This window comes from Dromiciops gliroides, chromosome 4, assembly GCF_019393635.1.
Source record: "Dromiciops gliroides isolate mDroGli1 chromosome 4, mDroGli1.pri, whole genome shotgun sequence".
In the NCBI taxonomy this organism is placed as follows: Eukaryota; Metazoa; Chordata; class Mammalia; order Microbiotheria; family Microbiotheriidae; genus Dromiciops; species Dromiciops gliroides.
The window spans coordinates 61,301,488-61,327,370 of NC_057864.1; the positions used below are offsets into that span (position 1 = coordinate 61,301,488).

The 25,883-nt window shown below is 40.1% G+C and overlaps 1 protein-coding gene across 3 annotated transcripts in view; it reads right to left on the reverse strand.

Moving 5' to 3' along the window:
- Window positions 1-25,883, reverse strand: part of F5 (coagulation factor V) — a 96,445-nt gene that overhangs the window by 24,735 nt on the left and 45,827 nt on the right. For 2 of the 3 annotated variants that reach the window (XM_044001848.1, XM_044001849.1), the window contains 6 exons: window positions 21,776-21,926; window positions 19,864-20,076; window positions 11,911-14,836; window positions 9,108-9,282; window positions 5,072-5,308; window positions 3,697-3,907 (listed from right to left, as the gene is read on the reverse strand). In XM_044001848.1, the coding sequence (XP_043857783.1) occupies window positions 3,697-3,907; window positions 5,072-5,308; window positions 9,108-9,282; window positions 11,911-14,836; window positions 19,864-20,076; window positions 21,776-21,926 (3,913 nt within the window). The remainder of the gene's footprint in view (window positions 1-3,696; window positions 3,908-5,071; window positions 5,309-9,107; window positions 9,283-11,910; window positions 14,837-19,863; window positions 20,077-21,775; window positions 21,927-25,883) is intronic. The other variant, XM_044001850.1, reaches the window with a different exon arrangement.

Sequence of the window (25,883 nt, forward strand, 5' to 3'; positions counted from 1 at the left end):
ACAAATTAAGAAAAAAAGTCCAAAATTATTCAGCTCATTTAAACATATTTTTCTTAAGTGCTTACTTTGTGCACAAGCACTGTGCTAGGTGCTAGGGGAGATACAGATTCTTAGACACAGTCCCTGACCTCGTGGGGCTTTTGTTCAATAAGAGGATAAGACATGAACACATATAATTATATTTTTTCTTTTTTAAAAAGTTCAACTTTCTTTTATTTGGCGCATGGAATAATCTTTCTCCCTTGCCCCCCCCAGCTACTGAAAAAGGAAAAAAAATAAAACCAAAAATTTTAAATAATATTATAACACTATCATTTAATATTTAACCATGTCCAAAAAATAGAAAATTAATTTGTACTCTGAATCCATTACCTGTCTCTCTGGATGTGTATAGGAAAATAGAAATAGTTATGGTGCCAAGTGTTAAATTCCATTAAGTTACAGAACAATGCTTATGAATTCTAAGTAGACAGGTTATTACTAACTCAAATGGTCAAATAAGATAATAGATGTTTTTCCTCCCATCAAGTTTTATTTTCCCAAATTACATGTAAATACAAATTTTGACATAATTTTTTTTTTATTTTGTGTTCCAAATTCTCTTCCTCCTCCTCCTCTGCCCTCCCCCGCCCCTGCCCAGGAACACAAGCAATTCAATATAAGCTATACATGAACAGTTATGCTAAAACATTTCCACATTATCCAGGTTGTGAAAGAAAACAGACAAAAACAAAACTTCAGATAAAGGAACAAACAAACAAACAAAAATTATGTTTCAATCTGTATTCAGACACCATCAGTTCTCTCTCTGTAGATGGACTACATTTTTCATAGGACCTTCAGAGTTGTCTTGGATCATTTGCATTGCTGAAAATAAGCAAGTCATTCACAGCAGATCATCTTACAGTACTGCTGTTATTTTGTATAAAGTACATTTCATGTTGCATTGAGATAATAGATTTCAAATGCTTTACAAACCTTAAAGTGCTATCTATATACATGCTAGCTATTGTCATTATTAACAGGGGGAATAAGGGAAGGTTCCCTGGAAGAGTTGACATTTGAGTTAGTCTGTTGGAGTAGCTCATATATTGAATGACAGAATATGGGCCCAAAATATTTTTAACAAGAGGATTGCTTATGGGAAGAAATTTAATAGGAATAAATAGAAAGTCCTATACCTTCCATTTTTAAATATTAAAATTGTACAAATATAGAAAATGGGAGGTGTAGCAACAAGACCTTTCATATTCTGGTCCTAGAATGTCCTTCCATTACCAGTTTTCCCTTATTTCCCATCATACACTCTATATTCTAACTAAACTATCTGACAGGCTGTTTATTGTACATGACATTTCAGCACCTTCCTTTATACCGATTATCCTCCATGTCTGGAATGCACAGCATTCCTTCCTCACCCCAACCTCTTGGAATCTCTAGCTCTTGTCATGGCTCAGCTTAAGTTCTATCTCCTATAGGCATCTCTCTTCATCCCGTGATTCTCCCCCCCCCAATTATTTTGTATTTATTTCACATATGTTCTTATTAACTTCTCTGTGAACATGTCATCCCTACTGTCCAGGAGAATGTAAGCCCCTAGTGGGTCAATACCTAGTACAGTGCCTGGCCCATACTGTCAATAAGTGGTTATTGAATTGAGTTGATGAGCCAGGGAAGATATTTCCAACTGATGCAAACAATTACTCTTCCCCACCCAGCTACCTCCCTTAGTCATTCACTGTCTAGCTGCCAGCAGCCAAAGGTTCTCATACCACGGGGCCCTTTGGTGATTGTCCCAATTGGGCAATTTCAATGAGTAGCTGTGCTCATAGCTCTTAATTTTTCCATCCCTTTAGTCATCTTCATTGTTTCACCCTCCTAACTTCATGTCTGCATGTGTACATGCCCATGTGTGTTGAATTATCTTGCCAGTGTGAGGGTCAAATTTTTTAATGGATTTAAGAGCTAGCACATGTTATTTTGTTTTTCTTCCCAAAGTCAATCTTTCTCTGTCTCTCTCTGTGTCTCTCTTACTCCCCACTACCCTCCTCTCCCCCTCCCCCTCTCCTTTCTTCTTCTTTCCTCTCTCCCCCTCTTTCTCTCTTTTTCTTCCTTTCTCCTCTCCCCCCTCTGTTTCTGTCTCTGTCTGCCTTCCCTCTCCCCCCTCTCCTCTCTCTTTTCTCTCCCCTCCCCTCCTCTTCTCTCTCTTTTTCTTTCTCTCCCTCCTCTCTCTCTCCACCTTTCTCCTCCCCTCTATTTTCTGTCTCCCTCTGTTTCCCTTTTCTCTCTTCCTCCTCCTCCTCCTCTTCCTCCTCCTCCTCCCTCCCTTCCTCTCTCTCTCTCTCTCTCTCTCTCTCTCTCTCTCTCTCTCTCTTTCTCTCTCTCTCTCTCACACACACACACACACACACACACACACACACATACACACACATACTCACTCACAGCCTTTGTAAACACATTCTGTTCCCTTTATTAAGTCCTCACTGAATGTTCCTTCTGGTCTCTATGAATAAGCTATCCATTTTCCTAACACAAACACATTACCGTAGGGGTCCACGTGCTTTGGATACCTGAAGGGTATCATGAGAGTCAGATGTGCTACAGAATCAGTCTCCTCTTAGAAAAAAATTATGTCATTAATAAGTTCTTCATAAACAGCTGTTCATGGACAGCACTGGCAGCACTGGAGATCAGGGAACATATTTACAAACTTTTTAGTATGAAGGGTAGTGTTCATTCCTTCAAAATAAACAAAACTCCTTTTTTTTTCTAGGGTCGTGGGAATTGGGGGACAGGCTTGTGGTTTCATTCATATAAGAGCAGAAGCTCATAGATCTGATCTGGAAAAGATCTCTGAGACAATCTAGTCCAACTTTCTTATTTTACAGATGAAGAAACTGAAGCCCAGAAAGGTTAAATGAATGAATTGCCCACGATCACAATCCTGGTAGTCATTATTATCACCACCATCAACATTATTATCAATGGCTAACATCCACATAGTTCTTGCCATGTACCAGGCACTGTGCTAAGCACTTTACAATTATTATTTCATTTGATGGAATCTCCCTCTCCCAATATAGGTCAGTAGGTGCTCTCCACCTTTTAGTCTTAGAGAGCTGCAACAGCTACTGAGGGATGAAATGACTTGGCCAGGTTCACAAAGATAGTGTGTGTCTGAAACAGGCCTTTTGGTCCTTTCAGACTCTCAGACTGACTTGCTGCTCTCCACTAGACTCCAGAAGCCTCTCCTGCTAATTCCTTTTAGATTCACATTAAGTACAGACAGATTTAATTTGGGCATGCCACTATTTTTGCTTGACATTTGCTACTTTGGCCTTTAACCCATGAACGCCTCCTTCCTTCATGTCCCTGGTAGGGTTCATGGAAAGAAACCCTTAGTAAGTGTATGGAGGTGGTAGTGGGGTGGGGTGAGGGGGAGTCTCTCAAGGTTCTTTCTCAAATCTCTTTCATCACTGACAGTTTTGTCACTCTGTGCCCCCCACCCCCACCCTGGCTCCGCAGATTTTCTGTGAGTTGGTTATCTGGGCTCCTGGGGACTTTAATAGAAGTCACATGTCTAAGTCCTTTTAAGTAGTTCTTGCAAAACCCAGGAACAAACATTGATATTGGATTGAATTGAGGGACCCAAGCTGCTTTTATACAAAGATTAGACCAAATTAGAGAAAGTACCGTGAAACCTGTGTGTGTTTTTCTCTTCTGAGGATAAGCCTGTCCAGCTCCTTTTGGGCTTTTTATCAAAATACCAGCTCTTCTTTTCATCAAAGACCATAAAAAGTAGGGCAAACTCTCGCATGTCTATGTGCCTGTTGCTTTCTTTATGGAGTGTTCCTTTTCGGCAGATCAGAAGGGGGCCTATTAGGCCCGAATGGATATCTTTTTCCTGGAAGACAATAAGAACATGTTTCATTTTTTTCCCTTCATCCAGACAGCAGAATCGCGTTTTCTTTCTCTGCTCCTCTGAAGTTCACCGACAAAGATAAGCAGCAAGGCCCTGAATAACAGCCTTAGTCTTGGGCCCTATCAGTTCTATCAAATGTCAATCAAATATCAATGTACTATTTCCTACCTCTCTAAATGAAAAAGTTTACACAACATGAAGGCCTTCTAAAGAGAGTTGCAAAATCTAACTGTGACTTGAGGTAGTTCCAAATGAAATTCCTTTCTCAGGTAGTGATACCAGCACAGACAAGTAAATGGATAACTCCTCATCCTCTCTAGCTCCCATAATTCCCTCTGCCTTGGAAACCAATATAGTGTTTGCCATAGGGAGACTATTTTCTCAACTCCAAAACAGAACACATGCAAAGATAACAGCTTAGCATTTGCATCTCCCTTTAAGCTTTACTGAGCACGTTAAATGCATTCTCTCACCTGGTCCTTATTACAACTCTGTAGAGTAGGTGCTAATATTATTTCCATCTTATGGATGAGGAAAGTTTTTCTTTTCTTTTCTTTTTTTTTTTTTGTTGCGGCAGTGAGGGTTAAGTGACTTGCCCAGGGTCACATAGCTAGTAAGTGTTAATTGTCTGAGGATGGATTTGAACTCAGGTCCTCCTGAATCCAGGGCTGGTGCTTTATCCACTGTGTCACCTAGCTACCCTGGATGAGGAAACTAAGGTTGTTAAGTGACTTGCCCAATGTCACACAGCTAATGTCTGAGACAGGATTCAAACTTGAGCTTTCTTGACTTAAAATCTAATACTCTCTCCCTGTGCTCTCTAGCAATCACAGGATCTGAGAAATGATTGTTTGTTTCTTGTTTAAAGGGAAGGTGGGAGAGAATATTTGAAATTGGGGCTGTTCCTATTGAGGATTTGTGGCCTCTGTACTTAGGGACATTGATCGTAGACTCTAGGTCACCATCCTCCCTTAGAGTGTGAAGGAACAAGGCACCCCCTCTTCCTTCATAGAGGGAAACAAGGCTTGTGAATTGTATTGGAAAAAATGGTCTTTCCTGTTCCCAAGTGTGAAGTTAGCAGATGGGGTTATCAAGCCAGTAAGGGAACAGTAACCTTTAGTTGCTGGAGATGGAGACCACCCTTACCGGATTCACAGCTGAATAGTAGGCCCAAGCCCGACAGGCAGACCCAGGATTTTCGGGGCCGGATCGTTCTGTCGCATGCCATACGTAAGTATAACTGCCATTGGGTTGAATGGCATTGTCATCCTTATACCATTCAGGGGAATCATCTTCATAGCTCTTTCCTTCTGATGATTTTTCATATGAAAGTCCATGGGCATGAAGAGAATACGGCCGGGAGGCTAGGTTTTTAAAACGAACCTAAAAGCATGAAAAAAAAAAATGTAACTGGGTAAATGTATGTGACCTATAAACTGAGACAAAAAGGCTCAGACCATTGGCTTAAGCCAACTGATTTACTCTGTTAGAGTTTCTTTACTTTCTTTGGTATCATTGGTATCAATGACATCACAGGTATAAATCCAAAAATTATTATTAATTTTTTTCCAGGGCAATAAGGGTTAAGTGACTTGCCCAGGGTCACACAGCTAGTAAGTGTCAAGTATCTGAGGCTGGATTTGAACTCAGGTCCTCCTGAATCCAGGGCTGGTACTCTATCCACTGTACCACCTAGCTGCTCTGAAATTATTATTTTTAAAATAATTATCCCTAGCTTCTTTCTGGGGGATGTGGGAGTGGCATTATTAAATCAGGGGATAAGTAGATAGGGGTAGGAGAGGAGAGTACTTCTGGTGTGCTTATAGGTGGGTAGCAAGGCTCAGAAGGTAGGGAAGTTTTGAAGAGATCTATGTAAGCAAATACTTAAAAACATGAGATACAAAATCCTTAACTTTAGTTATTTGTTATTCAGTCATTCAAGTTATGTTTCATTCTCTATGACCCCATTTGGCAGAGATTCTGGAATGGTTTGCCATTTCCTTCTCCAGCTCATTTTACAGATGAAGAAACTGAGGCAAGTGTGCCCAGGGTCACACAGGTAGTAGGCTGGATTTGAACTCATGAAGATGAGTCTAATTTCAAGCTCAGCACCTCTATCCACCACACACTGCCTATATAACTTTAGTTATAGGCACACCCTATTTACGTAAACCCAGCATATAAATCCAATTCATTTTATCCCATCAATTCAGTTCCATAAACAATGAGGGAACATGGGAGAGTGGAAAGACCATTGTCTTTGGAATGTAATCTCAGGCAAGTTGTTTGGCATCTCTGACCCTGTCTCTTCATCTTTAAAGTGGGTGTAATAATGATACTAGCAGTACTTACTGCACACAATAGTCTAGAGGATGGAACCAGATAACTGATATAAAGCACTTGGGGGAACATTTAAGCATGGCAGAAATTACATCTGTTTTGTATATTGTTTCCTAGCACTGCTTTGCATATGGTAAATGATCAACAAATGTTTATAGTGTAGACTCTAGGTCACCATCCTCCCTTAGAGTGTGAAGGAACAAGGCACCCCCTCTTCCTTCATAGAGGGAAACAAGGCTTGTGAATTGTATTGGAAAAAATGGTCTTTCCTGTTCCCAAGTGTGAAGTTAGCAGATGGGGTTATCAAGCTTATAGTGTAGGTATAATGCACTCAGTGCTAGGCACAGAGGGGCCTGATAAAAAGAATAAGACATAGCTCCATCTACTAGGAGGAAGAATTCATCTACACAAATCTATGAGAGAAAGGCAAAGGGCTATGAGGTTCATTGGACCCCTTCTGAGGGGTGTTGTCCGGTGATATTGAAGTTATGAATTAGAGTTGGCTGTGGTTTCACTTAAGGGATAGGTTGGACTAGATGGTAGAGGAGATCAGGAAGGGAGGTGGCATCTGAGGCAGGGAATGGAGGACAGGCAGGATTATGAATAAATCATTTACATTGTATGAGATCACATTATACTTGAGATAGCTTGGTGTAGTGTATGGAAAGGCTTCCTCAAAGCCAGGAAGACCTGAGTGCAAGTTTTCACCTCTAAAATACACGAACTCTGTGACCCTGGGCAAGCTGCTTAACCTCTATATGCTCTACACAACTCTCTAAGACTGAAAGTTGTAGAGAAGGTGACTGCCTACATTGGTAGAGGGAGTTTCCTCCCATGGGAGTGCCCTGTATGAATGAAATCATAGGTCCAGTTCCCATCATCCTCATCCATCAGCAATATCACCATCAATCATTAGATCATCTATCATCTTCATCCATCAGCAATATCACCATCAATCATTAGATCATCTATCATCAGCAGCAATCTCACCATCAATCATTAGATCATCTATCATCATCAGCCATCAGCAATCTCACCATCAATCATTAGACCATCTATCATCATCATCAATCAGCAATCTCACCATCAATCATTAGATCATCTATCATCATCATCCATCAGCAATCTCACCATCAATCATTAGATCATCTATCATCATCAGCAATCAGCAATCTCACCATCAATCATTAGATCATCTATCATCATCAGCCATCAGCAATCTCACCATCAATCATTAGATCATCTATCATCATCAGCCATCAGCAATCTCACCATCAATCATTAGATCATCTATCATCATCAGCCATCAGCAATCTCACCATCAATCATTAGATCATCTATCATCAGCAGCAATATCACCATCAATCATTAGATCATCTATCATCAGCAGCAATCTCACCATCAATCATTAGATCATCTATCATCATCAGCCATCAGCAATCTCACCATCAATCATTAGATCATCTATCATCATCAGCCATCAGCAATCTCACCATCAATCATTAGATCATCTATCATCATCAGCCATCAGCAATCTCACCATCAATCATTAGATCATCTATCATCATCAGCAATCAGCAATCTCACCATCAATCATTAGATCATCTATCATCATCAGCCATCAGCAATCTCACCATCAATCATTAGATCATCTATCATCATCAGCCATCAGCAATCTCACCATCAATCATTAGATCATCTATCATCATCAGCCATCAGCAATCTCACCATCAATCATTAGATCATCTATCATCAGCAGCAATATCACCATCAATCATTAGATCATCTATCATCAGCAGCAATCTCACCATCAATCATTAGATCATCTATCATCATCAGCCATCAGCAATCTCACCATCAATCATTAGATCATCTATCATCATCAGCCATCAGCAATCTCACCATCAATCATTAGATCATCTATCATCATCAGCCATCAGCAATCTCACCATCAATCATTAGATCATCTATCATCATCAGCCATCAGCAATCTCACCATCAATCATTAGATCATCTATCATCATCAGCCATCAGCAATCTCACCATCAATCATTAGATCATCTATCATCAGCCATCAGCAATATCACCATCGTCTTTTGCCTCATTTTACAGATGAAGAAGCTGAGGCTCAATGAAGATTAAGTGACTGCTTCATAACATACAACTGCTAATTCTATAGAGGCAGAACTCAAAGCTAGACCTTCTAATTCCAAGTCAAATGTTCTTCCTCTGCTAGGCCACGTGGAATTTGATAAGTCGTGGGCAACATCCCTTCCTGCTTTTGACCCTGCAACTATCATATACTTTCAGAAACCCCTCTAACTTTGATACTAATGGCTCCCATTTATATTGTGTTTTCCTCACACTAATCTGGTGAAGTAGAAGGGGAAATGTAACTATACCCATTTTATAGATGAGAAAACTGAGGCTCAGGGAAGGGAAGTGACACTCCCCCCCCCCAACCAGGGTTCACATGGGTAGCAAGGGGCAGAGCTGCTGCTCAAACTCAGGGTCTTCTGACTGCATTTCCAGTGTTCTTTCCACATTACCCTTCTCTCTTGTAGTTGTTCAGATATTTCAGCTGGGCCTGACTCTTCTTGGCCCTATTTGGGATTTTCTTGACAAAGATATTGGAGTGACTTTCCATTTCCTTCTCTAGCTCATTTTATAGATGAAGAAACTGAGGCAAACAGGGTGAAGTGACTTGTCCAGGGTCATACAGCTAATAAGTATCTGGGGCTGGATTTGAATTCTGGTCTTCTTGACTCCAGGTCCATTACTCCATCAACTGCTTCACCTAGCTGCCCCTGCCTCTCTTAGCAATGCTTAAAACTTGGCTTACTTGGATCACATCATCCACCTCAGCCCTGATAATAGGACCAAGTATACCAAGGTGCTCTTCATTCTCTCCCCGAGGATCAGGCATTGAAAAGGTGCTGTCCAGGTAGCTCCGAAAAATCACTTTCTTATACACTGTGTTCTCTACGATGTCACCAGCATCATCAGCCTTCCTCATGCTGATAAGTTTGGAAAGAAAAAATCATAAGGAAGATTAGAAAAGTTTAGAAAAACTATATTCATAGAAGTTTCCCCCTTCCCCCCAAAAAACCCTGTATTTTTTCCAGATGACTCAAACTAATATGTAGAAGTAGATATCATATGTGTATGAACATATACTTTAAAAAACATAGGCTCATATAAAACCTAATCCTAGTTTACCAATATTATTTTTCAGTGTATGTCTTATGTAACTTTTTTTCTTTTCAAAGGGAGCTCATTTTAGAGGTATGCCCAATATTTGGGGAAAACCTATTTTTAGCAGGTTGGCACATGGCTTTTCATAAGGAAAGTGAGCAAATGCAACAGTAGCTCACTGCCATTGTTTAGGTATTCAGGTGGATTTTGGTGGCATCCTTATTTTAGGTCCCTGGCAGAAAATAAGCCATTTATCTCCCTCTTTATTTCTCTCCTTAAAATGTTCAAACACCATCTCAACCTTCCCCAAGAGAGTGGAATTAAATTGAATGGGTAGAAATTGCAGAAAGATCAATTTCAACTTGATCTAAGTAAACATTTCCTAACAATGGGTGGCAGAGAGAAAAGAGATTGAGGGGAAGGACAGGTTGCTTTTTGGAGGACTTCTTTTGTAATTGCTTTCTTCACCACAGTTTTCTCCTATATCCCTGTTTCTCTACTTCCCTCTAATCTGGTCTATCTCAATAGCCTGCTAATTGGTCTTCCTGCCTCTGTGGTCTCTCTGCACTCCATTCCATCTTCCACATAGCTGCCAAAGTGATTTTTCTAAGGCTGACCACCCTTAATGAGTAAACTCCAATGGCTCCCTATTACTTCCAGGATCAAATGTAAACCCCTCTAGAAAGTGCTTCATGACCTGGTCCCTTCCTAGCTTTCCAGGTTTTTTTTGTTGTTTTTGTTTGTTTGTTTTATTCTTTACTCTCTTCTATACATTCCACAATCCAGCAAGACTAGATTGTTTCTTCATGTACTGTTTGTCACATGTATCTCTTCATCTTCCATCTTTGCATCTTTTCCAGTACTTTCCTTCATGCTTGGAATACTGTCTCCTTCACCCCCCGTACCCCCGCACCTGTTTCTTTCAAGACTCAACTGAAATGTCACTTTCTGGAGGATGTCTTTCACAGTTCTCCTCAGATGCTGATTTGGTTTGGTTGTTGTCCTTCATTCTCAAGGAGGATCAAAATGACATCACTATGTTGGGGTCAAGGTACAGTGTGTCCATGTGTGACTGATCAGACCAACACAAACTCAGAAGGCTCTATGACAAGTCAGGCACAAATAGTCCACTTGAACATTTGGAGTGGAGATGTCTCTAAATTTGTGCATCTCATGTTTCCTTTGAGATGCCAACACTCTGCCCTTTGAGGTTACCTTCTACCTATTTTGTATGTATCTTATATGTATTTATTTATTTACATATTGTCTCCCTCTTTCCCCTTAGAAAGTGAGCTCCCTGAGGACAGGGACTGTTTTTTGCTTTTTCTTTGTGTTCCTAGCACTTAGCATAGTGCCTCACACATTGCGGGTGCTTGATAAATGTTTGATTTATTGATAATAACCACTAACATTTCTAAAGCTGATATATGAGGAGATAGATAAAAATGGCACAGTTAAGAAGATGGGATTACGTAATGATATGTATTGGTGGAGGGAATGCCTACATTGCTAAAATCGATAAGTTCTTCCTTTCAAGGCAGGACATCTCCATTCTAGTAGTGACCTTTCAGAGACAGCCTCTATCCAGAGAAATGGCTGATGCAGGAATTTCAGGCACCACAGGAGATCAGCCCATGGAGAGCTCCCGACTACTCCTCATAAGAGATGTCTCCTCTTGAGGAGATGTTCAACTTGTCATTTCAAAGATTCATATTCTCACTGTAGACTATGCTGGGTCAATGTAAGTAAGACCACTGCATTAAGTCCTACACATCTGAAATCTGATCACGGTTCTCCCTTTGGTCCCTACTTTCCTTTCCTAGGGTGCTACATACCAGGGAAATAATGCAAAATGGTTTGCAAAACTTAAAAGGCCTGTGTAAAGGTCAGCTATTACTTAACCAAAAGAATTTTTAGTTTCATTGCTATAAAACGGCAACATTTGTGAGGAAAGGCCTTTGTAAACAAATAAAGTGATGAGTTTTTACCATGCACTGGTAAAATGTTTAAAACTGATCTGGTGCTTCTGGTGTCTGTCACTAGTATCTTAAGAATCTGTAACTGAATTCATGATGCTACTGAACAAAACACTGGGCTCCAATAGATCCATAATTTCATTGACACAGGTATTCCCTCCAACAAAACTGTTATCAACCCATCTGTGCCTGCCCATTCTGTGCAACTCTGGTCCATGTCTTTCAGCAGGTTCACCAAAAGAAGTCTATCCACTGTGCTGAAGGTCTTCGTTGCATTCTTTTGAATACCAGTGGAACATACAGGCTATCCAATCATTATCCCTTACTCTAACCATAAGAAGAGTCCACTGTCTAGTAAACCAAGTGAAATCCCTTTGTTGGTCATTGGAAAGGAATAAAAGGGGCCTGTTACTGAGATTAGAAGTAGCCCTTTCATTATCAGTGAATTGGATATAAAAGGAAAGTTTACCAAACCTTTTGGAGAATTTGGAATAATCCCAAAGGACTTCCTCAGCAGCAATGTAATAATTTTTTCTGTTTCCCTTGTGGCTTCGGAGATACCACGCTGCAATGGTGTCAGGGTTTCGGAGTGAGCTGGTGTCTGTCCTTCTGTCTGTTTGATAAGGGTCATCATAGTGTACAAAGATGTCTTCAACATAATCGTCATCTTCATTGTCTTTGATGTCCTGCCCTGGAATATACTCAACATAATTTCCATCATCTTGGGTAAAGCCCAATATGATTTCTGGATTAAACTGTCTTGGTATCAATGGAACATTGGTTCTGGGTGGAAGTGATTGGGATATTGATTCAAGGACTGGAGAGGAAGGGCTAGGACCAAGGTCTGGAGGGAAGTTCTCATTGAACTCTGGAGCAGAGAATATCTGACCAGCCTCTGTTAGGAAATAGGTCTGATCCAGATCCAAAGTGGAGGAAGTCTGATTGAGATCTGGGAGGAAGGATGCTTCATAGGGGTCCAGAGTCGTGTTTGCCTCAACGGGATCTGGAGAGGAGATTGGCTCAAAGGACTCCAGAGCGGGAATTGTCTCAAAGGGGTCCAGAGGTAAGATTGTCTCATAGGGGTCTAGATTCTGAGCTGTCTCATAGGACTCCAGAGTTGGGATTGTCTCAAAGGAGTCTGGAGGGGAGATTATCTCATAGGGGTCTGAAGTGGGGATTGTCTCAAAGGGCTTCTTAGTAGGGATTGTCTCATAGAGGTTTGGATATGGAGTTGTCTCATAGGGGTCCTGGGTAGGGATTGTCTCAAAGGGGTCCTGAGTGGGGATTGTCTCAAAGGGGTCCTGAGTGGGGATTGTCTCAAAGGGGTCCTGAGTGGGGATTGTCTCAAAGGGGTCCTGAGTGGGGATTGTCTCAAAGGGGTCCTGAGTGGGGATTGTCTCAAAGGGGTCCTGAGTGGGGATTGTCTCATAGGGGTCTGGATATGGAGTTGTCTCGAAGGGGTCCAGAGTGGTGATTGCCTCAAAGGGATCTGGAGAGGAGATTGGCTCAAAGGACTCCAGAGCGGGAATTGTTTCAAAGGGGTCCAGAGGTAAGATTGTCTCATAGGGGTCTAGATTCTGAGCTGTCTCATAGGACTCCAGAGTTGGGATTGTCTCAAAGGAGTCTGGAGGGGAGATTATCTCATAGGGGTCCGAAGTGGGGATTGTCTTAAAGGGCTTCTGAGTAGGGATTGTCTCATAAAGGTTTGGATATGGAGTTGTCTCATAGGGGTCCTGAGTAGGGATTGTCTCAAAGGGGTCCTGAGTGGGGATTGTCTCAAAGGGGTCCTGAGTGGGGATTGTCTCAAAGGGGTCCTGAGTGGGGATTATCTCAAAGGGGTCCTGAGTGGGGATTGTCTCAAAGGGGTCCTGAGTGGGGATTGTCTCATAGGGATCTGGATACAGAGCTGTCTCATAGGAGTCTGAGGGAGCAGTTGTCTCATAGAGGTAGGGAGAAAAAGGAGTCTGATTAAGATCTGGAGGGGAAGATGTCTGATGGAAATCTGGGGGATCATTTGTAGTGACAAGGTTAAGAATAGAGAATGTTGCATTGAACTTTGGATCAGAGGATATTTTACTAAACTCTAATGGAGAAAATGTCTGATCCAAGTCCACAGTGGGGAAATTCTGATCATGGTCTAGAGTGGGGGATACTTGTTCTAGGTCTTTAGGGGATGGCATCTCAATGGATTCATTGGGGATGAATGAATGATTGGGCTGAGTATGGGGCAATGCGACATTGTACCTTCCTTGTAGAGGCTTGAAACCTCTGGGGGACATCAGTAAATTGTGCGCAAACTTAGTGACTCTCTTCCTTTTTCGGGTCTTAATCAAAGCTGAAGATTTCCCGAACCTACCATTTGGTCTATTCCTTCCTGTTATTAAAGGTTTGCGCCTATTAGAAGAAGGAATTCCTTCTCCCCAAGATGCTGCAGCATTCTGAGGGATGTTCAACAGCTTATCTTCAGCCTCATTTTCATTTGTATCTTTGATGATTTCATAGCTCCCTCTCTCAGAAACCAAATTCCACTTCCCATTAAAAACCTTTGGTGTGTTCTTCTGGTTAACAACTACCAGTTTATCTAGAAGATCTTGTGTTCCTTCTCTGGAGTTGTGAATGCCACTGCTTTGGAGATTGGGCTGTTCTAGAGTTAAATTCACTCTCACATTACCTGTTGGTAGGTCTACCTGTATATGATTGGATTGTGTTGATGTATTTATTTCTGCCTCAGGTTGACTTGCTGAGGTACTGGCAAATTTAGAAGCCTCCTTCTTGGCATCTTCTTGGCTCTGGAATTCTTCTGCCGTAAGAGGAGACAAGGCTGTCTCCATGACAGCTGAATGCATATCCTTCGTGACAAGTTCTTGAGAATGGGACCTGGGGTCCTTCAGAATGGAGTCTACAGAATGTAATGCAATGGGGTGTGTACCTGTATTGGTGGTGTGCTCCAAGGGAGGTCCAGTTGTGTTGACTGAGAAAGGAAGAGTGGCTTGAAGTTTGGGGATGCTAGCGCCGTCTTTTGGAGAAGGCTGAGAGGTATGCAAAGATGCACGCACATTTAAGGGAATCATTTCAGAGATTTCCTCTGGAAACAAAGCAATCAGATCAAGAAGCTCATCCTCCTCCTGAGGTCCTGATGAATTTTTAAATGATCTAATACCAAGCAGAAAAGCCAGTTTATCCTGGTAATCACTATCATCTTCCCCTTCATCGTCGGTTGAATCAGGCATGTTTCTGGTGGTGGCTTTATTCTTCTCTGTGACAGCCTTTTCTTCTTCCTCATATAATAAAATTTCAGTGGAATCATCATCGTAATGCCTTATACATTTAACATCACTGAATCTCAGCCTGAGGTTTTGGCTTCTCTGGTTGGAACTTATAGAAGTCAGCATCCAGGTTCCTACAAAAACAGAAGGAAAAGCTATTGGAAAAAACATGTCAAATATGTTTACAAAATATTCTTGAAGGCAATTGCTAGCCCAGCTTGAATTTACATAACAAAGGATGGATCAGGAATCAAATAGGTCCTTAGTAATATAAACACATGCTATCTCTGTCCCCCACTCCATAAAAAAGAAATAAATCAGATATAAATACATATGTAAAACACTAAATATATAAGCATATAAAACATAAAATGAACACTATATATTTATATATATATAAAATAGACATGCACATATGTGATGATTTTGCACAGCTCTGCCTCACTTAAATGCAATTTGCTTACAAGTTATCAACCTGGTGATGTCATTGGTCTTCTTCAAGAATGAAGGATGAACAACAATATTCTATGTGTGTATGTATATTTATGTGTGTATATATACACACACATATACATATACTCTATAAACCCAAAGTATAATCATTTTTTATTTATGCATAATATATATAAATAAATTAAAATATAAAACATATTATTATATAGTATATGTATCTATAAAATAATCACATATGATAATATATACAAATAACTATGAAAAAATCATTGTATACATGCATATATATATGTGTGTACATACTCTCACAGATATGTGTGGATACATACATATACACATACATGCATGCATGCATGCTTTGGGTTTCTTTATGCAGAGATACTCTCGACCTACTTTGGAATGCTGTTATCAGCCCTATTTCAAGGACTTGTCAGCAGTAACTAAGCATAGCTACATGCCTATTTGAGTTAACAAAGTTTGTACAACATGAACTAGATGTTGTCAAAAAGGTTTTCTAACTTCAGTGTTCTTTCCACAACACCCCATTGCATTTTAGGGTTTATTTCATTTACTGCTTTTCTAGGGTTTTGTTTTCTTTTGTTTTTATTGCACATGCCTATTTTATTGATTTGTTCTCTCATTTGTGGAAAGTGTTTAGAAATAAATGGGTTCCCTTAAGAATGGCTGCATATATACCACAAGTTTAGGTATGTTATTTCATTATTGTCATTTCTATCAAACAATACTGAGCATCCAAATAAAAGAGAAAAATTCAGGTAAAACTCTGAATGTTTTGCCTACATGTTCTTTGGAAACATAGATATTTGACTAAATATTTTCCATTTTCATATGATGTTAGCCATTGTGAAGAAATGACTTGAGTGTATTTAGCAACAGGTCTAAGGTCGTGCTTTCTTTCTTTTTTTAGGTGAAGGAAAGAAAGGAAGGGACACAGTTCCACAATCACTTCTTAAATGAACTCAATCAAATGAACCATGATTTCAGTGAGAATTCCCAATGAGGCAACTCCCTCCACCAGTGCAGATTGGCACTAGCTTTGCAATTAATAAGATAAGAGTGTTTGATAGCTGGTTGGGCCAGTCACTTGGCCAGTATCTGTCAGACACAAGACTTGAACCCAGATCTTCCCACCTCCAAGGCTGACTATCTATTACAACACAATGCCTCTTTTGTTCTTTCTTAGGCTAAAACCTTGAGGAATAATAAAAGAAATAGGATTGGGAATGTTGTTGGTAAGAGTAGAAATCAAATAGTCAAAAATTATAGTGAAGACGATGGTTTTCTGAACTACTCTGAAGCAATATGGTAGCCTATGTAGCCAATTCAATCTAATGCAATAAAGGTCCTTGATTTCTACCAATGTAGATTGCAAGCCTTCTCTACCAGAGTAGAAAACCACCATGACCCTAGTTGCCAAATCCTGGTGATACCTCTTCATAAATAGAATGATTCTCAAACAACAGACACATTGTGGGGCCTGTCCACAAAGTCTTTCCAGTTTGATAGAGCCTGCTAGAGCTTATGACCCACTGTTAGAACCTTCCTGAAACCAGAGTCACCTGCATAACACAGTGAGTTATCAGAATTGGCGTTAATATTTCCTGTCATTTTAGCTACTATGCAAGCTAAATATCAGCTATTGAAGGCTCACCTCATGAGAGCAGAGAATTTCTACCTTTATGATGATATGCCTGTATATGACCTCAATAAGAGAAAAGTATTGGTCCATATTGGGAAAAAAGGGAATTTTTTAAAATATAAAAGTTGTTTCCCCCTCTAAACACTTAGTCTTGGGGGAGATAAATGAAACCAAAGAGCTAAAGGGCTGGGCTCTTTATAGGTAAAAATGTGTCAAGTCACAAAAGTGAAAGAGAGCACAAAAGGGTACAAATCATATATAAAATATCAGTCTAAGAAATCAGTCCTACAATACTGGTATTGTTGGGGTCAGGCAGGTAGGTGGCATAAAAGATCATGTTATGGACCTAGAGCCAGGAAAACCTTAGTTCAAATCTGGCTTCAGACACTTCTTCGCTGTGTGACTGTCTGCCTCAATTTCTTCAAATAATAATAACATTAGATAATAATACCTCCAAATGTTGTGAGGATAAAATGAGATAATATATGTAAAGTGCTTCTCAAACCTTAAAACACCATGTAAATGCTACTTATTATTGTTTTCTGATTATCATCTAATTATCTAATCATTATTATTATCTAATGTTATTATTTGATTGTCTAAGTACTTCTGCTCAAGATTCCTTTAGTTATGGTATCTTAGGACAGAAATGTTGAACTGACAGGCTGCCAGCAAAAGCCCTGAGTGCTGCATACACCAGATTAAAATATAATTTGGGGGACAACTAGGTGGCACAGTGGATAAAGCACTGGTCCTGGATTCAGGAGGACCTGAGTTCAAATCCGGCCTCTGCCACTTGGCACTTACTAGTTGTGTGACTCTGGGCAAGTCACTTAACCCTCATTGCCATATACACACACATACACACACACATACACACACATATACATATGTATATAATTTGGAAATTTTTGACAAAATAAAAATAAAACACAACCTAGGTAATGTTCATTTGTGGTTTTATAAATCAACATGCTGTTCCCCTCCCCTAGGGATCCTTATGTAGGACTTAGTGAGCCCATTTCTGTTTGAATATGATACCACTGTCAGGGGGAGGCAGATATACAGCATGACTACCACTGGTACATTCTGAAAGTTCAGCTTGTGATTTCTGCAGATGGCACCAAGTTAGGCTAGAAGGCTAGAATGAGAGAGGATTAGGTGAGGTTTGCAGGCATGGCTAATGTAGATCATGCCAATGACTGGACAGGATGAGTAAATCTTGAGGAAGTGTGGTGTAATGGGTAGAGAACTGGACCATTTTATTCTCATGGTGATCCTGGGAGATAGGTGTTAATATCATCATCATCCCCCTTTTGCAGATGAGGAAATGTTGGCAGATAAAGTTTAAGGGATTTGCACAGTTGAAGTGAGAATAAAATGATAGGTAAACCTGACATCTATCAGATGGGCTAAAATGACAAAAAAGGAAAATAATAAATGTTGGAGAAGCTGTGGAAAAATTGGAACACTAATGCATTGTTGGTGGAGCTGTGAACTGATCCAACCATTCTGGAAAGCAATTTGGAATTATGCCCAAAGAGCGATAAAGCTGTGTATACCTTTTGACCCAGCAATACCACTTTTGGGTCTTTTGCCCAAAGAAATCATGGAAAAGGGAAAGGGACCCACATGTACAAAAATATTTATAGCTGTTCTTTATGTGGTGGCAAGGAATTGGAAGTTGAGGGGATGCCCATCAATTGGGAAATGGCTAGACAAGTTGTGGTATATGAATACAATGGAATACTATTGTGCTGTAAGAAATGATGAGCAGGAGGAGTTCAGAGAAACCTGGAGGGTCTTGCGTGGGCTGATGACGAGTAAGATGAGCAGAACCAGAAGAACATTGTACACAGTATCATCAACATTGAGTGCTGATCTACTGTGATGGACTATATTCTTCTCACCAATGCAATGGTACAGAAGAGTTCCAGGGGACTCGTGATGGAAGAGGATCGCCAATTCCATGAAAAAAAAAAAAAACAAAACTGTGGAGTATAGATGCTGAATGAACCATACTATTTCTTTTGTTTTTGGTGCTGTTGTTTTTTCTATTTTGAGGTTTTTCATCATTTGCTCTGATTTTTCTCTTATAACATGACTAATGCAGAAATATGATTAATGTTATTATGTGTATATATCAGATTACCTGATGTCTAGGGGAGGGGGGAGGGAAGGGAGGGAGGGAGAAAAATCTGAAATTGGAAAGCTTATATAAACAAAAGTTGAGAACTATCTTTACATGTAATGGGAAAAAATAAAATACTTTATTAATTTTTTTAAAATGATAGGTAAATGTAAATAGGTAAAAGATGTAAAGCACTTCCCAGATTTTAAACAACTTTAAACTTTAAAGTTCAATTTAAATGTTAGCTATTATTATTGTAAAACCTTAAAAAATGAAGTAAAATGAAGCTCTGATGGTTACTCTTTGAATATATTATTTATGTGCTCTCCTGCTTTCCCTCCCTTTGGGAATGGTGTCAGTGGAGTTGTCCCTGAGGTTCTGTGGCTTATGCTACCTTTTGCCCAAGAGTGGTTACTTCTATGCCTAGGGAGAGGGGCTGTGGTGAGAAGATATGGCTAGTGTCAGTGAATGCTTCATTTCTTAAAAATGTTGCCTCACTGGGGCAGCTAGGTGGCGAAGTAGATAAAGCACCAATCCTGGATTCAGGAGGACCTGAGTTCAAATCTGACCTCAGACACTTGACACTTGCTAGCGGTGTGATCCTGGGCAAGTCATTTAACTCTCATTGCCCTGCAAAAAAAAAAAAAAAAAAAGAATACTGCCTCACTGAACCACCCCAAAACCCTTAAGGTGCATCTGGGCCAAGTTCTTATGGGCCAGGTTCTTTTGAATTCTGACAAGGTCCTTAAGGAAACAGAAATTCTCTAAAATATTTATTATAAGTGATAATATCCAGTAGAAACATTGATAGGGACCAAAAGATTAAACAGCATCACGCTAGTAATGAAGTAAGCCTTTGCCAAGAGTAGATGAGATGAAAACTACAGTGCCTCTCTCATAATATTCAAGCTACTCACCAACATTATCCATTGTGACAGTCACAGATTCTCCACTCATAGGGAAGAGAGTCAGAACATCCTCATGCCTTTTTCCAGATAAGAATGAGTGTCCAGTCAAGTGAAGGGTCAAAATCTCATCCTGGATGCCCACACTGCAGAAGTGCCACTGGACTGTGTCTTCATAACAAAATCTCAGGGTCGGTATGCTCTCAGGCAAAAAGCCATTTATTGCTAAAAGAAACTGAGTCGATTAAAACACCAGTCTCTCCACCAACCCTCCACCACTGAAAGAACTTTGAGCCAATTACACAGGAAGAATTATGTCCTAGAGTTGATATGCTTGCTCAAATCAACACCACTAACACAGAAGCATTGATTATAAAGCATCAGCCTCACTTTGTGGCGGTGGGGGGGGGGGTTGGGCAGGTAGAGAAGAAAGGGAAGAGAGGTAGAATATGTGATTAGGCTCCCCAATTTTAAACTTCCCAAATGAATTGTGTTCTCACTGAACTGAGCTGAAGAAAATATTTATTCAACAAAAATTTAGAATCATTAAAATTTATCGTTTTAGCATCCAGAGCAATGTAGAAATCACTTTGTGGATTCCTCTTGTTTCCTGAGCACCTATTCTATTAAAAACTATCTGATAGGTATTCTGCCTTTAAAGTCCTTCAAATATATTCTGAAGGATGGTGTAAAGAATATTGCCTAATCCCAATTCATGGAGGGGTGGGGGGAGAAGCACAATAATACAAAGGACATGAGAGATTAAATGATTATGTCACTCAACAAGGGGTAATGTACAAAACAGAGAAGACCCATGAATGCATTCCTTAATTAAGGTCCTATCCTTTAATTGCCAACTGGAATCATTAAAGAAAAAAGAAAAATCTCTTTCCTCCCTTAATATTATTTGCCCCTAATCAATAAATAGGTTTGAATGTTCATCAATCATTGCAATCTTTACCTATTGTTAAGGGCTAAAATTCTAGCTAGTCTGTCTAAAACATCTAATGAGTGGTCGCCAATAAATTATAAGCTTTAGCAAGAGTAGACTTTTAGGCATTTATTAAGGAGAATAAGAATTTGGTAAAGAGAGAAGGAAAGGCCTAGATTCCTATCTATTAAAGGGTGTCTAGCTCCGCTCCCCACCAGAGTCCAAAGGAAAGAGTGCGAGACCGAGTGCTAGTTTCTTCCTTCTTCCTCCCACTAGCCAATGTCACTTCCTGATGCCAAAGAAAAGACTTCTGGTCTTGCCCTCAAAGACCTTTGTGGAACTCTTCTACAGTAAGTCTCCAGCAGGTGGCGTCATTCCAATCATTATACTATTAATATTTGTAATAAAGGTGCAGGTTGTATCCACACTAAATAATAATTATCTTTCACTTACAAGAAGGGATATGATTAATAAATGTGCTGATGGAGCTTCTCCTTGGAGGACAACAGCTCCTGAAAGGGCTTCAGTCATGACATTTATGTGAGCAAAATAAAATTCGATGATAAAAGTAAACAAAAAGTCAACACTGGATCTCCAACCTTAACCCTCCAGGGGAAAGCCCTGATGATCCCAGCCAGAGGAGGCTCTTTGATTATCTGACAATGCAGAAACAAATGATAGGGGGGAAAATTCAACCCAAATGAAGTTAGCAAGGACGTGGTGATCACCCTGGTAGCCAATAAAACAGCCTTGGTGATCCTGGTTAACCAATCTTCTAAGGACAATGAACACTATAACCTTTGTCACAATCAAACTGCTATAGACACCCTTGGTTTTTGATCCTAGAATCCTAGGACCAGAAGCAAATTTAAAAGGTCATCTCATGCATGTCTATAGACAAGATTGCATACGTATCTATCCCAGGAGTGACAGATAGAATGGGGTGGAGAGTCCCGGGGGGGGCGGAGGGAAAGGGGAAAGAGTTTTACTTACTGCTCTTGATATTTGACTCGTAAAACTTTGGATCATCACGTTTCACAGAAGAGGGATTTTCACAATATTTGTTTATGTTGTCTTCAATGTACCAGCTTTTGTTCTCATCAAATACAGCAAAAACAGCTTGTTGCTCAGAATCTGCTGTCCTCTATAAGACAAAAAATGTTCATTTTTTCCATTCTTTAAATAGTTCCCTGATGCAAAGTTGAGTTTTCAGAAAAGAGAAAACATAGCATAACTCTTTTGGAAGCAGAACTCTCAAATTCATTCTTACTTAAGGATTTGTTAATCAATTAAGAATTATTTATTAGGGACTTAGGATTTTGGAATTAAAAAACTACATTAAATTTAACTTTAATTTACTATAACTCAAATATCCCCTTTTTAGTCCTGGAAAAAACAAACAAAATAGCAAAGAGGTAGTTAGAGGTTTGTTGGAACAAGCTTGAATAGTTCAGCTTAGGAGAACTTTTTGTTAGAAGCTTGATTTATTGCCTTATTGATTGTGTAGACTTAAGAAAGTGATGGAGAAAATCTTTATAATGCAGATTAAACTTAAAAGTGTGTCTTGTTTTCAACAAGAACTGATTGTTAAACATTTACCAGCACATTCCTGATAAACATTTACTATACTCCCTTCATTTTCTTTTTTTATGCAAAACACCGCCATATTAGTCATTTTATACAAGAAAACTTGAATAAAAGGAAAAAAATGAAAGAAAGTGAAAAATGATATGCTTCAGTTTGTGTTCAATCAATATCAGTTCTTTCTTTGGAGGTGAATAGTATGCTTCATCATTAGTCCTTTGGGGTTATTTTGGATCATTGTCTTGTTGAGAATAGTTAAGTTATTCACAGTTCTTCATTAAACAATATTGCTGTCACTGTGGTTCTGCTCACTTTACTAGACATACAAGTCTTTCCAGGCCTTTCTGAAATCATCTTGCTTGTAATTTCTTATAGCACAATAATATTCCATCACCATCAGATACCTACACCCTTCAGTTTCAAAAGATTGAAATTAAAATACATTCTACTAATACTGGCCTCTAGGTGGTTCAGTGGATAGAGTGTAGGCCCAGAGTTAGGAAAACCTAAATTCAAAGCCAGGCTCAAATACTTACTAGCTGTGTGACCCTAGGCAGGTCATTTAACTCTCTTTGCTTCAGTTTCCTCATCTGTAAAATGAGTTGGAGAAGGAAATGGCAAAACACTCCAGTATCTTTGCCAAGAAAACCCCAAATAGGGTCACAAAGAGTCAGACAGTACTGAAATGACTGAACAACAAATATTAAGACAAGTCTCATTTCACCACTGCCACTTCTTGAAACTTTGAACCATCTAAGTAACTAAACTATTTTATTTGGATTCTATTTTTTTTTTTGGCTGTGCAATAAGGGTTAAGTGACTTGCCCAGAGTCATACAGCTAGTAAGTATCAAGTGTCTGAGGCCGGATTTTAACTCAGGTCCTCCTGAATCCAGGGCCAGTGCTTTATCCACTGTACCATCTAGCTGCCCCCAGTTCAGGTTTTCATCATCTCTGACCATAATGATTTCTGTAGCTCCCTAATTGCTCTCACTGCCTCAGTTCCTTTCTCTCCTTCAGTCAATCTTCCACACAGCTTCCAAAGTCATCCCTAAAGCGTATGTCTGATCAGATTATTTAAATGCTTCAATGGCTCTCTACAGTTTGGCATTCAGGACCCTTCACAACCTGGCTCCAGTCTACCTCTGCACACCTACTCATATCTTACTCTTTCCTTACTCATACCACAATTCAGTAAACTAGCCCACTAGTGATCCCTCACACATGACAGTGCATCTCCGTGCCTTTACACTGGCTGTCCCCCTTATGCCTGGAATATACTCTTTCTTTACTCCTGCCTCCTAGAGTTCCTACCTTCCTTCGATTTTTTTTGGGGGGGGGCAATGAGGGATAAATGACTTGCCCAGGGTCACACAGCTAGTAAGTGTCAAGTGTCTGAGGCCAAATTTGAACTCAGGTCCTCCTGAGTCCAGGGCTGGTGCTTTATCCACTGCGCCACCTAGCTGCCTCTTTCTTTGATATTTTTTCCCCCATCTTCCTTCAAAGGTCAGTTCAAGAGCCACCTTCTTCATGAGACCTTGACTAATCCCTGAAGCTTTCCAGTACCATATCCCCATAATATTTTTAAAATTTTTTATTTTTAGGCATACACATACTATTTCCCCTAATAGAATGTAATCACCCTAAAGGCAGGGACTATTTCATTTTGGGATTTTTATCCCGAGCATAGCACAGGCACAGGCATCCACTTAGCTTGGCTACACAGATATCCATTTATTTCTTTCTTATTGGCTCAGTCTCCATAGATGAGGTTTTAAAACTTCTCTCTCTTTGAGCCCCGTCCCCCCAATTCCACAAACCCTCCCTATCTAAGCAAATAGACCTTATTTTCTACTCTACTTAAAAAGCTGAGCCTATTTGACCAAGCTCCTGTGGGAGGTCCACAGGTATTGCACATTACACATGTTTTTAGACTTTTTCAGGGTATTAATCAGTTGAGCTTATTATTTTACTTTTTTCTTTTTGTCTTAATACTATTTGTTATATGGGACGGCTTTCTGGGAGAAGGATGGAGAGAGACACTGAGGAAAACTATAGGGATGTAAGCAACAAAAGACATCAATAAGCACTTTTTAAAAAGTCGGTTTAAGAATGGATTTTGTGCTGCTTGCCTACAGGTGCATATTATAGTGCTAGCCCCAGGCTCCAGAATTGATTTGGATATTCACCCACCTCAGCATGAATGTGAAAATGATAATCAGTGGCTGAGAGAAGGCACAACTATTCAACAATTATTTTGTTTCTCTTTTATCTGCCACAGAGAAGGATCTTTGGATGGGAAAGGTAAGAACTAAGATGGCTAATAGGGCAATGACACCACAGAGAAGTAGATAGCTTATTACACTGGCCAGAGGAAATGCTGACAATTTTAACTAGCCAAAGGTAGAATGTGCTGCCTGGGGAAGGAGTAGGCTTCTTTCACAGTGGAAGCCTTTGAGCAAAGACTGGATAACCAGGTCTTGTTTTTCCTTCTATTTTTTCATTCTTTTGATTCTGTTTGACTGATTCCTGGTGTCTCATGGAGTCATTAGCTTCCAACTGTCCAATTCGAATTTTTAATGCATTGTTTTCTTCAGTCAGATTATGCACCTCTTTTCCATTTGGCCAAATGAATTTTTTAAGGAATTGTTTTCTTTAGTCAATCTTCGTGCTTCAATTTCCAAGCTGCTGATTCTTTGTACTTCCTTTTCCAAGCTGCTGATTCTTTTTTCATAATTTTCCTGTGTTGCTTTCATTTCTCTCCCCATTTTTTCTTCTACCTCTCTCAATTGATTTTTTAAAAAAATTTTTGGTGGGGCAGTGAGGGTTAAGTGACTTGCCCAGGGTCACACAGCTAGTAAGTGTTAAGTGTCTGAGGCCAGATTTGAACTCAGGTCCTCCTGAATCCAGGGCCTGTGCTTTATCCACTGTACCACCTAGCTGGCCCCTCAATTGATGTGTGTGTGTGTGTGTGTGTGTGTGTGTGTGTGTGGCAATTGGGCTTAAGTGGTTAAGTGATGTCCAGGGTTACACAGCTAGTAAGTGTTAAGTGTCTGAGGCCGGATTTGAACCCAGGTACTCCTGACTCCAGGGCTGGTGCTCTATCCACTGTGCCACCTAGCTGCCCCCCCCCCACTATTGATATTTACTGATATTCTAACTTAAACTACTTCCTGCAAGAAGAATTGTCTCCAGACCAAAAAGGATTTTAAAAATCAGTAGATTTCTCATCATCCTGGGCTTGCTCCCAGCGTGCTAGAATGGCCAGGCCTGGTCCTGTAGGTGGCCTTCTAGCTGGCAGCCTGCCCTCTTAGCTGGTGCTGGTGGATCTTACCACTGCCCTGCTGTGCCACCAGCTTGCTGAGCCAGGATCCCGGGGCCTCAGTTGCTTGGCTGTGGCCTAGAGCTTCCTGCTGACGTGCTGAGGTGCGCTACACTCCCCTTTTGCCCGAGTGAGACTGACCTTTCCTGAAGTCTTCTATATTATCTCAGGTTGGAAGATTGTGTCTCTCTGCCTT